The sequence below is a fragment of the Wasmannia auropunctata genome, unplaced genomic scaffold, assembly GCF_000956235.1.
Source record: "Wasmannia auropunctata unplaced genomic scaffold, wasmannia.A_1.0 LD336026.1, whole genome shotgun sequence".
Taxonomy (NCBI): Eukaryota; Metazoa; Arthropoda; class Insecta; order Hymenoptera; family Formicidae; genus Wasmannia; species Wasmannia auropunctata.
The window spans coordinates 250861-263978 of record NW_012026864.1 but is presented as its reverse complement, the minus strand read 5'-3'; the positions used below and the strand labels follow the sequence as shown (position 1 = coordinate 263978).

The 13118-nt window shown below is 36.5% G+C and overlaps 1 protein-coding gene across 4 annotated transcripts in view; it reads left to right on the top strand.

The window, feature by feature from the left end:
* The window catches only part of LOC105452665 (ETS-like protein pointed), a 105549-nt gene extending 93748 nt beyond the window's left edge, over window positions 1–11801 (top strand). For all 4 annotated transcript variants that reach the window (XM_011693979.1, XM_011693978.1, XM_011693980.1 and 1 more), the window contains 5 exons: window positions 8471–8671; window positions 9038–9346; window positions 9630–9905; window positions 10319–10619; window positions 10839–11801. In XM_011693979.1, coding sequence (XP_011692281.1) covers window positions 8471–8671; window positions 9038–9346; window positions 9630–9905; window positions 10319–10619; window positions 10839–10902 — 1151 coding nt within the window. In that variant the 3' untranslated portion in view covers window positions 10903–11801. The remainder of the gene's footprint in view (window positions 1–8470; window positions 8672–9037; window positions 9347–9629; window positions 9906–10318; window positions 10620–10838) is intronic.
* Window positions 11802–13118: the final 1317 nt, after the last annotated feature.

Here is a 13118-nt window from a genome sequence, read left to right as displayed (position 1 = left end):
AATTACGATACGTTATCTACACTCAATCGCAGATTTTGATTCTGATTTTACCCGTCTAAAGTGTATGAAAAAATCGATGGATTATTTAAACAGAGCTATATATATTGTACTAATTATATGCAATGCAAGGAAAGACGAGTTTGCGTAAATTTAACTTTTTTCCGACAGCGATTATTTTTGAGGCAGTTATTTTGTGTCCATATCTCCACGTAACGTATACCTGGATTATCTTTCACAATCACTTCTCGAATGCTTTAAACTCAAATAAAATTCAACGGTCAAAATGTATCGACGTCTGGAGTGGAAATTATCGCGTTCCACATTTGACTCTATACGGCAAATCCAGCCAACATGTCAATCGATATCCATTATTTAAAGCGGCTTTGTGGTTTCAGTCTGGCGATGCTATCGAGCGATTGCTCCTCGCGTATGAGGTCAAGTGTCGGGACATGCATATAAGGAGACAGAATTATTTGCAAATTACGCGATAACTCAGACGATACTAAAGTTCTAACAACTTTCGATCGGAACCTTTTTCAACAACAGGATATTAATTATCCTGTTCGGACACCAGTCGGACAAAAAAAATTTCTTTAATATAAGAACAGAATTTTTAAAAAACTTACATTTTCGAGCATTCATTAAACGCAATTTTTCGAATATCGTTGGTTGTTATAATTAAAAATGCTGGTTGTTACAATAAAAAATTAAAGCTCAATAAAATGAGGTCTGATTATAATATTATTGAAACTTACTATATAGATTGATTTAAAATATCGAAAGACTACTGAAAATAAATTCAATAAATTCAGCGATTATCAAACAGAATAGAACGAGTAAGTTTTTATAATAAAATAGTATAATTTATAGATTCGTACCGACATCTGATGGATTAAACATTAGGTCAAGGTCGATCGCATGCTAGTTCGGAATTCATTACCGGTACAAGAATATATATATATATATAAATATTTTAATTTATAAATATTTAATTTATAAATATTTTTTTTTATTGAGCTTGTTATTTCTGCAGTGGTATAAAAAATTTATCCATGGATCAATTAAAATCAGCCGAGATCCAATTTCTTTTTCTTCATCTCCAAAAAGGGTAGAGCTAAGAAATGTTTATATCTCTTATTATCCGTGACGCCGCGGCTTAATTTGACAAGTCTCTTCTTTCGGTATCCTCGCGAGTCTCGTCGAGACGAAAACGATCTCGACGAAAGCGGTCTCGCGATTTGCACGATTTGTTTCTGTCAACGACAGGCTGATACGTCACAATTATAACATTCGGCTATCTGCATAATGGTCCGTAACTGTATCGTTACTTCGAACGTAAGGATCTTTTGTTCGCGATGCACGTCCCTCGTCCTTCCCCGTTAAGGTGTGGCCCTCGTTAAACCGGCAATAAAGCGTATCGCGCAAGGTCTCGGCGGCACACGCTTGGGAGCTCGGGTTACACGCTTCGGATGCGTCGAATTGCAGCGAGCCTGGAGATAAAAGCTGCATCAATGTTGCGCGCGCGCGCAACTTCAAACGGCAAGATATCGGTGCGCCACGGTTCATAAAGTTAATTAACTCAGCCTCGCTATCGTTCTGTCACGCCAATTTCTCCTATTCGCGTGATAACCGACCAACGAAACGCGCTCGTGAATCGCACAGTTTACATTCGAATCTTTCAACACTTACGGATTCGACCAGATATATTCTTCAACGATTACCGGTTTATTTACACTATCTTTAATTACTCAGATTAAGCAAAAATCTTTGTCGCTTATTGAATGAGTGAATTATTTATTAAAATTGTTAAAATTGACGGCATTCGTATATTATTCATATATTCGTCCAACCGTGGAGAAAAATTACGTATTCATCGATCGTTCGAATATTACGTCTAAAGGCTGTCAAAATTTACGTATGCGTTCAGAAATCATAACGTCATGATTTTTCTAAGTCATTCAGATTTCTAAGCACGTCCGTACGTCCGTCACTATCGTCATAATATGATTTCGAGATCATTAATCACGCTGGTGAAAACGACCCTCATTTGTGACGACGGCCGGGAGAAGGGCGGAATATTCCCGCTTTGAAAAGACGCAATTAAGCAGCCCTCGCATTCTGTAGTATATTTCACAATATATAGTTATTTAAATATAACGGTCAACAGTCGCGTTTTCAAAATTATGCTTCTCTAAGCAAATTTCTCCGAAAACGTCGTCTTTGTTATAGGAATCGACAATTTCTGCGGGTTTACTTGGGTCTCTTTGTTAACAAGTAACTATAGCTTTTTTTTTCATCCCGTCCGATCTTCCAATCCGATTATTCTCCTCAATGACGATAATTAATGATTCAGAAGCGGTTGCGGAGCGAGCGCCGCTTCTCTTCTCGTATAACACGCGCGATTATGTAGATGCCTCCGCCTGACGTACGTGCGTATACGTGCGTGCACACAGATGCACTGTGCGGGGTAGGTAGAGTGTGGGAGAGTTCGCAGGTCACCGGTCTAACGAACAATGCGCGATTTCGTTGTGCCGCAGTCGTGGACGACTTTTTTACGAGCCGTGCTCATCACGCGTCTCCCTGTACATTCTACGTGTCGGTGCGACACTCGTGTGTATATGTGTGTGTGTTTGTGTGGTGTGTGTGTGTGTGTGTGTGTGTGTAAGCGTGTGTGTTTCGAGTAAAAGGAACGATTCACGAACCACGACAGGTATAAAACTCGTAGACTCGGAACGCCGGGAGAAAGAGTGGCGTCGTTTCGCCGCGGTCTTTATATATTGTTGTGCATACGCGCGATAGATTAGATGGAGATAAAGCGAGCACGGTCGTTACTTTCGTTTTAACGCGATTGCAGGTTCGTTAACATTTTTCCCCGCTGGCGCATTGTTCTAACGGCGGCGTTATTTTTGTAAGAGAAGCCATCGCGTTTCCTCACTTTAGTTGTGTACAGGCGAGGGGATGGCCTGTGCGCTTACAAAATCCACGCGCGTGCCATTAGATTAATGGGATACGAATTTTTCTCGAATTCTATGTCACATTGAATTCGTTACCATTCAAATTTATTTGCATAAATCAGAATAGTAAATATCTACTTATGCTTTTAACACTTTTATTTCGGAACGTATATAATGGCGCGTTTCTTCTAAGCACGTGTAAAAGGCATTAACTTTCTTTTTTTTTTATTCGGAAGATAATATTCATTCGATACTTCGAAACGTTGCTTTGTAGCACATTGAGTTCATCGAGAGGCACAGATGTCAGGCGTATGAAAGTAAGATCATAGCCGAGGTCTAATGTTTCCACCAATGTGGATTTGACTTTAAAAAGATAAAAAGTAAGCCGAGCCGAGATTAATAAGTTAATTATAATACATTTGATAGAAACGGGGAAAGTGATAACATTTACATGTGACTCACTTATATTGTGTTTATCACCGAAATGTTAAACTCTCGTCTCTCAGTCCTGATATTATTTTTCTGACGTAACGATATTATGTTTCTGACGTAACTCCGAATATCCTCGTGAGTGTATCCAGCAAAAGATCGGGGACTTCGATCCGGAACTCTTGATCCCGAGATTTCGGAAACGCGACTCCCAAGCGGCGAACTCTCGGTTTCGTCTAACGAGCCGAGGATTCCCGGATCCTGATGTGGGTCGCAGCCGCGAGTTCCCCGGCCGAAGATAATGACCTTCCGGCGCGGCGGCGAGTCGAGAACATTCGTGAGGCAGGTTTTAATTTTCAAGAGGCCGCCGGGTCTCTCTTTCCTCTTTCTCTTTCTCTAGTACCCTGCCTCGAGCAGACAGCAGCTGTGCACGCCGACCGGGCGTTTCATTCGATTTGGCACGTGCCACGAGGCTGCCGGCGTCGCCGTCGCTGTCGTTGCTCCTGTTACTGGCCGCCGCCGCCTTCATTGCTCACCGTTACTGCCGCCTAAGCGGCCGGCACTTCTGGCAGTCCTCGGCACCTGTTTCACAGCTGATACGCGGCTGCTGCTACTTTTGCCCGCCCGATATACCATAGCCCGACTGTGCATCGCGTCCCCTTCGCGTCGCCCGCAAGCGGCTTCCCCCTGCTCCTCGAGACACGCTCCTCGAGATGTCGTAGCTGCCGAAATTTCCTCGTCTGTTGATCTATTAATTAACGAACGTTCAGCCGGCCTCGTTGGGTTCGGCAGAAGGAGCTATATTTAGGAAACATATTTTGTATGAAAAGAAAATATGTAGGAAACATATTTTATATATGAAAAGAAAATATTTCTTCAGATAAGAGACTTTATAGTCATTTAAATTTTGTCTATTTTTGGTTTAATTTAGAAATTTAGTGTGTACAATTTAATATTGAAACTTATATTTAATATTTAATATTAAATTAGATAACGTACATTCGGTTTACGAGGATAGGAAGAAGAATAGAAAACGTTTCAAAAATTTACGAAAACAATAAAATTTTATTTATTTTTTTTTTTAATAATGTCAAGTTGTTCATTAATTAATTTAATGTATAGAATTATATTTAAATGCCGAATTTTGTCGAACCTTGAATCGTCATTACACTGGTATTTTTTGTTGTAAGGATATTAAGTTAAACATACGTGTACCAACCACGTTGGAAATGTACCCATAGTTAAATGTACCCAACGACGTAGTACGTGTAATTATGTTAACAATTTGTAACCGCTCTTATCAGTCTTAGCTTACGAAATTAACGCTATGGAACACAATGGATTACGTTTTTAAAAATAGATACTTCATTTACTTATGCTAAACAATAATTATAATGTAGTTGTGCGCACAATATTTGTAGTTGCAAAATAATAATAACGATAACTCATAGCCATTGTTATCTTTCGACTAGTTAGATTAAATTTTTTGCGATATAGAAATGATGAGTTTTCTGTTCGACATTCGTTCTTAGTTCAAGACACATTTTTGACCGCGTTATACTTGAAATTCTAAACGATGACTGGCTTTAGTAGAAAAACAGAGAGAGAGAGAGAGAGAGAGAGAGAGAGCGCCCATGCGCTTGTGTGTGCAGCGTGAGGGCCAGCTTCAGGCTGCACTCCCACGCTCATCGTCCATGAAACACGGGGTGCGAGGTGCAGCTACTACACGCGAACCTCGCAGGTGTACTTAGAATATGCAGGGTCTGTCCCTACGGCCCTATTAACGACGCCACGGTCGCCACATGGACACGGGAGTTATGGGAAAGCAGGAGGGGCTTCGCGAGTAATTATTTCTACGGGAAAGCGCGCGCGCGCAAGACGCTCGGAGTGTTGCAATAATCGGGCAAATTCTCTTTAAGTGTATAATTGCATATATATATATATATATATATATATATATATATATATACGTTAGCGATCAAATTTTGAACGTGACTGTGTAATAAAAAGCGACCGGATTTCTGGTATCGAGCCGCAAAATAATATACCCCGGCGATCGAAATCAGAAAAAAAAATTAGTATGCTATTTTAAAACAATCTTAATCCTCGGCAGGTGCCATATGGAGTCTTTTAGAGTCTCCTAGAATCTATTAGTCCAAAAAGGCATGGAAGACCGTTGCTGTAATATAATACAGAGCGTCACGTGTAAAACGATACGGTCACAATAATTCTTTTGTAAATCTTTCAATTTTAATTGAATTTTTAATGCAGAATTATAATAGATCCAAGTCTCTGGTAATTTTTATATTTAATATAAATTTTTATAAATTTTTATAAATTAGTAACTTAATAAAGTTACTTACCTTATGATATTCCCTGAAAACAAATGGTATTCTAATTACCATCTATCTTGTTATTACTATTATTTATTTAATTTCAATTTGATCTATAATGCATATTTTTTTAAGCTGTAATGCTCGCTGAAAACTGATCTTTGAAGCTGGTTTGGCATACCCTCCCCCCCCCCCGCGTTTGTAATTACGTCCAATTAAAGACGGCTAAACGAAATTAACGATACGTGGCCGGTGCGACACTTGTGCGGCGGGGCGCACCTGTTTTTTTTTCCTTCGTTATTAAAACGTAAGTGTGGGAATGTGGGGTGGCGGCGCGTCACATGCGCGCGATAGAACGCTGTCGTTTCAACGTAAAAGTCGGTGGATTATGGTAATTCGTTGCAGTCTCTATCGCCCGCATTTCATCGCGTTTTACGTATATTACTAAACAAAAGATCAATTCTAGCGGGCGCGTTAATCGCGCCGGCTAAACTGTTTATACCGTGTAAATGAGAGGGGGAGGGAGAGATATGCAATAAACACGACAGGGCCCGACGATAACAATCCTGGCGAGCCACCTGGCTTCGCCTTAACAGATAAAACGCGCATTCGCCGTCACCTGCTTCTTATTGGCGCTCCGTAAATCCTAGATAAATTGAAGTTAACGACTCGGCCACCCCATTTAAACTGCAGCGCGTCGCGTACAAATTCGAGGGACCTCGCGTTTTATTCGATCTAATTTGTATATTTAGTTTAAAGTTGCATATTTAATAGCAACAGAATCGCGTAGATTTTTTAAATTAAAGGCTCATCCTCGTCTTCTTTCCGCTTGTCTTAATTTATTTTGCGTCTTTAACAAATAATAATTTATAATAGCGAATGTTTATCTTAAGAACTGAACTTGTTTGCCAAAATAATGATTAAAAATCATTATCCGCTGCATTATTATTTAGTGATTATTTTTTTTGTTGTTGCCACTATTACATTTTATTTCCCAATCGACTGCATTTAGGTACGGCATTAAAATAATTAGCGTGAAATCTAAGTTAGCCGTGAGTTCAAGTAGCGAAACATATGTCTCGAGATAGATAAGATAAGTGACTCAACCAACTTTCAACCACTACCCTTTCTTGTGTTTAAATTAAAGATTTGTCTTATCTTTTTTCGACAAAGACATTAAAAAAATACTTGAAATTCTTTGAATGAAACAAACAAAATTATCTCAAGATAATCATGTTTGAAAGCGATTTGTTTGAAATCACACAGATTAAAAAATTTATGTTGCACCTATACTGCATTTTTTCATGTATATAGATAAGTTTTGCGGTATTGTCTGCATGAGGTGTATGAAGTAATGTACAATGTAACGTTCGTTTCCGCGCACACAGTCACCTTTATATTATAAATCTGATTCATAGAATTGTTATTCATGATCGTCACGACGTATAAAAAATGCAATAACATATAAAAATCTATTTTATATGTATAGAACAAAATATTATTTTTATTTATCTTATGCAAGCTAAACTAATAAATGTGTGGAATCAAATATTTATTTTGCGAGAATAAAAAATAATTTTGTTGGATAAAATATTCACGAGAAATGAGTTTCTTATACAAAAAACTTCACGGACTTGAAATCCTATTTCTATCAGCGATAGAAGCGCAATTTATATTTGAAAAAAGAATCTAAATGAAATCTTAAAACTAAGTTTTTAGAATCTTAGAAGTTTTTCAGAAATTTAGAAGCTTAAAATTTTTTAGAATCTTGAAACTCAAGTTTCCAGTGTCAAGCCGTATATCATGGAGGAGACCGAAGCGTATCACAACAAATTCGTTAATTCCGACGATCGCGATCCCAGGCAGCGGCGATTCGAACGCCACAGCTTCGCGCGATACCCGGGCTCTCTCTCGTGCGATCGTAGAGCGGAAGTCGAGGATAGGCGGAGTTCGTACGGACCAATCGTCGAGATACGCGCCGCCCACGTGTCAGCTGTGGTTCCTCCCTGCATAGTGTCAGAGTGCCGCGAGTGCCGCGACGAGAGATGTACGACGACGCAGCATCGTCCTTTCTCCCTTATCCGCAGACGTTGGCGATGCTTCTGTAATGATTTTGAAAAAAATAGAGAGAGAGAGAGAGAGAGAGAGAGATTTAAACAAGGGATTACAAAGACTTTTAAGAAATACTGAAGAAAAATATTTATTATTTAGGCTACATTCCAAAACATTACTTTTATAAGGTAAACTGTAACTGTGACTGGTGTCTTTTTAGTAAAATTTTCCTCAAAAACAATATTTTGGATGAATGTAGCCTAGGATATGATAAGATTAGGTATCCCTCTGTAACTCCCTCTCTCTCATCTTTTCTCTTCGAAAGAAGAATCATATGGATATGTACCGATGTAAGAGAAAACGTTGAATTTTTAATGGAGCGTTTTTAAACCTCGACTTAGAAGTGATAGAAATATTAATCGTAAACATTAAAATGTTCTTAATGCGACTTTTTAGGAGCGTGATAAGCAGTAATACACAAATTAGCTAATTGCAATTCTCTATCTTCTTACGCATTTCACAGATACACGTATTTGATAAGTATTTGATAAAATTGATAAGTGCATTTTCCTGTTTGATTCACTTTATATATCGAAAGTAAATGTATTGAATTTGACATGTTTAATAACCGGACCGATTGATTTTCTGTCATTTATTAAGACATTGTAATGCAAGACGAATTGTTTCTTTTTCAACTTGCAGGCGGCTATAATCACCTTCGCAGTCCCGTGTGCCAAGACGAAAGTCAAAGAGACGAAACGTCGCCTCCACCCCACAGCCATAGCACCCAACCACCGACCTCTCACTCTAGTACCCCTAACAGTAATAACAACAATAACAACAACAATAATGCCAACAACGCGTACATCCATCTACGGAATTTAAATCAGCTCAAAACGGAATGTAAGTTTCTCACGTTATCTAATCTTATGTATGCAAATATTTTGTTTGACACGATGTCAAACGCTAAAATTCCTTACTTAAGAGACGACAGAATGGCGCAAAGCTATTTTTTAATTCATAAAATTTATTTATTGAGATTTTTTATGTGTATATTAAGAGATTCCATATTTTTAATTTTCCCAAACACGATGGTTACAAGACTACTTTTAAAATAATATATAAATTATCTTTATTCATTTTTACACATAAAACTATAATTTAATTTCTATTAAATGTCGTACAATTGTATTCATTATTATATCGTTATTTTTTTTTCTGATAAAAATAGACCGAGAAATTTAATTTGCAAAAATAAAACAATTACAGCGAACTACAGCAATCACCACATAGCCGAGCATCTTCAAGGCGGTGGCGGCGCTCTGGGCAGCGGGAGCGAGCTCGCGGGTGCAGGTAGCAACGAGAGTGACTTGAGAGTCAGCGCGACCGCCACGGAGAGTTACATGACGCCGGCTCATTATTCGGGATATGACGAGGCGTCCGAATATCACAGCTTATCACAAGATCACCAGGCGCCGCATACGTACAACTTGGACAGCTCGTCGGACTTCTACGGCGCCAGCGGGATCCACATCGAGCCCAAGTACCAGCCGTCACCGTTCAAGAACTATCCTCGAGGTTCGTATAGGCGAGAAATGAGATAACTCAGTAAAAATTTCCAAAGACTCGGTCTATGTTGTTTGTCTAAATTTCTAACATTATACATATTTTTTGGATACATTTTAGTATTAGTTATACAATAATGTTATATTTAAATATGTATAATAAAAATATTTAAAACATTTAATAGATATGTGTATCTAAAATCAAGTTAGTTTTCCCCCTTTTCTCGCAGTACGTTCATATTTAACTGGGACCACGTGAATATCGAAATAACAATTTTAATTTTCTTGCTTGACAGGACGCTACCACGAGGGTTACAGCGAGAGCGGCGGATACGGGCAGTACGATGCAACGTCGTTCCAAACGGTTCCCGGTAGCGGGAGCGGTGCTGGAGGCGGCGGCGTCGGCGGTGACCAATGGGGTGTCGGGCTTGGGGATCATCTGCCTCATCATCCCGCGTTTCTTGCGGGACTCGGACCGCGTGACTCCTCCAATCCACATCATCCCACATCTATCGCCAATAATGCGGACCAAAAGCCGTTACTGCAGAGCTCGATGCTCACCGGTTATCCAGGTAAATTCACTATTCGATATTTTTTTACATTTTTTTTTTTTTATTTATTCTTGATATCGTTTAGTGATTTTCTGTTTTCAAAGAAGATGACGCAATTTATTTCCAATTACTTTAAAATTAAATTTGTGATCAGAATACTTTATTTTTTATCAGAATGAAATATTTTTCAAAATATTTGGTGTCATGTGAAGTAACAATTCTGAGAATCAAATTAGGATCCTTTGCTTGACAATTACTTAATAAATGCTCTAACAGTGAATTATTCAACAAACTTTTCTTTTTTACAAATCTGAACATTCATTGTAACACCAAAGTTATTTAAAATTACAATTTTGACTAATTACTTTACTAATTGTTTCATTGTTTAATAATATGAAGCCTTAATTAAATATATCATATGGCATATTTTTTAGGCGGCGGCCCACCATGCTTCACTGGATCAGGTCCGATTCAGCTGTGGCAATTTCTGTTGGAGCTCTTAACTGACAAAGCATGTCAGAGTTTCATCTCGTGGACCGGCGACGGCTGGGAATTCAAGCTGACCGATCCGGACGAGGTTGCACGCCGTTGGGGTATTCGCAAGAACAAGCCCAAGATGAACTACGAGAAGCTGAGCCGAGGCTTGCGCTATTACTACGACAAGAACATCATACACAAAACTGCTGGCAAGCGATACGTATATCGCTTTGTATGCGACTTACAAAGTCTACTAGGGTAAATATAAGTGTATACATATATTGCAATTGTTAAAAAATTTTAATTAACTTTGCGTGTTATACATTGACAAATTTAGATTGTTCTTGTTAAATAATGTATTTTAACGTTTTAATATTTTATTTTTTTTACAAATTAAAATAAATTTTAATATGAAAAATTATTGAAAAAATTAAAGATATGTTATTAATTGTTATGTTTTTTTTTCTACTTTTGCAGATACAGTCCTGACGAGATACATGCAATGGTAGACTTGAAGCCCGAGAAGAAGGAAGAAGACTGAGTTTTTTGTTAATGAACACGTGCTTTAGGACTGTACCACACAGATAAACGAAAATGTAATAAACAAATTCTTTGCATTGAACGTGCAAGAACAGAGGAAAATGTGTAAGGAGGAAGTATCCATACGATGAAATCGCTATGAAATAAGTATATTCAGATGCAGAAGACTGTGATAGTCCGTCTTCTTTATTCAGATATGAACAAAAAATTGAATCGGTCGTATGTACCAAAGACAGGGTCTGCATACCATTGGTGCCTAAAGTTGAATAAATCACGAATTTGTTTCTAAGTGATTGATTTATCACAGCAGATTTTAGAGGATATTTATAGGAATAACTCGTCAATTTATACATATTATATATAAATAAATATATATATTTTTAATGTTACATGATTTTACAACGCTATACTAGCGTCAAGATACTTGGTGATGCCGCTAAATTATTTATGTCTCATCATTTTAATATGTGTGTTATATCTCGTTGCTAGATGACTCGATATGTGATTGTTATTACAATAATTTTACAATAAACTCATTACAATATGCTATATAGCGAGCTTCTCGATTCGATACTTTCATGCTTTCTTTTTGTATATGTATAGATTTTAATTTAGAAATTAAATTTAAACTATACTCTTCTTCCAAGCTCGCTTCTCTAAAAGAAGAAAACACGTATTTTATATTATTTCTTAATTATTGAATATCTAGTATGCTCGCGATATATTAAATATATTTAATATGTCCAATTGTAATAAGAAACTCTCTGTTACTGATGTAATATGAAGAAAAAACGTAAATTGAGAAAAGCTTGTTGATGAAAAGAGTATGCTGTTAATTTTATAGAATTTTCCGTAAAAATAATATTTACGATTAAACTCTCTCTTCGCTTTTGTTCGTTATAAGATACTTTCATTGAGAAACATTTACATTTTTAAACACGACGCAAAATAAATAATTTATCCAATGAGGAAAAGGAAAGGGCCATGTGCAACCAGTGTTCCATAATAATTAGATAACAAATACAGAATGAGTTCTATTTAAATTTTTTTTATAGTTATTTCTATGTATTACTAAAATAACGTACACATGACAACTAATTTATTTTTTATATTGTAAAACGAGTTTCTAAAATATTACAATTATTATGTCTAAGATATATAAATTTCTTATTTTAAGACATACTTAAATATTTGACAAATTTATTAGGACAAATTGACAATTTATTAGGTCACTTAAGTTGGTTTCTTTTTTGACTCAATGGAACACTGGGTGATGCAATTGTATCAAATTTATAGCGATGTATATATATATCTAACGATATATATACATATGCATATATGTGTGTGTGTGTGTGTGTGTATATCAAGAGACACGATAATGTCTCGCATAAAACACGTCCGCGAGACAGATTATATATATATATATATAATTTTACATAATTCGCGTAAATGATTAACGTTTTTAGACATGTTACATTAATTATAAATGATGCAGATATATTAATAGCACAAAAATTGACGAATTGAAATACGAGCAATATACTTCGTATTTTCCACACGTGTCTTATATCCGATACATATATTTATACATATATACATATATGTAAGATTTATATGTAATATGTATATTTATATATATTATATATTATTAGTAATTATATATATTATATATAATTATATATAATATATTAATTACAATTGGCATTACATGTGTATATGTGTATATGTATGTACAGTCATGGACACATCGGTTGCGACACCTTCTTTTTTATAGGTTTCAAAACGCACTAATATTTTGCAAATGCGGACCACGATTGGTGTTATATTGTCTTTAGACTAAAGATAGTACATCGTGGTTCAAATTTACAAAATATTAGTTATCTATAAAGTATATATTATGTATATTAAATATATATTAGAAACCTATAAAAAAAGTGTTACAGCCGATGTGTCCACGACTGTACGATGTATATGTACGCATATATAAATATACAATTTAAACTATTTTTATATCCGCTGTGTTTGTTAAGTTTCCACGTACCAAAATAATTTAAACTGCAAAATAATAAGAAACACCGTATGGTCTCTTTAGATAATAATTAACAGTATACTAATTTCAAAGATCGTTCGCGAAGTTTATTATGTTGATGCGGATTGTTAAGGAAAGATATAACGGTAGCGACTTTATCGAAGTCTCCCATTAAAGCTACCAAGGAT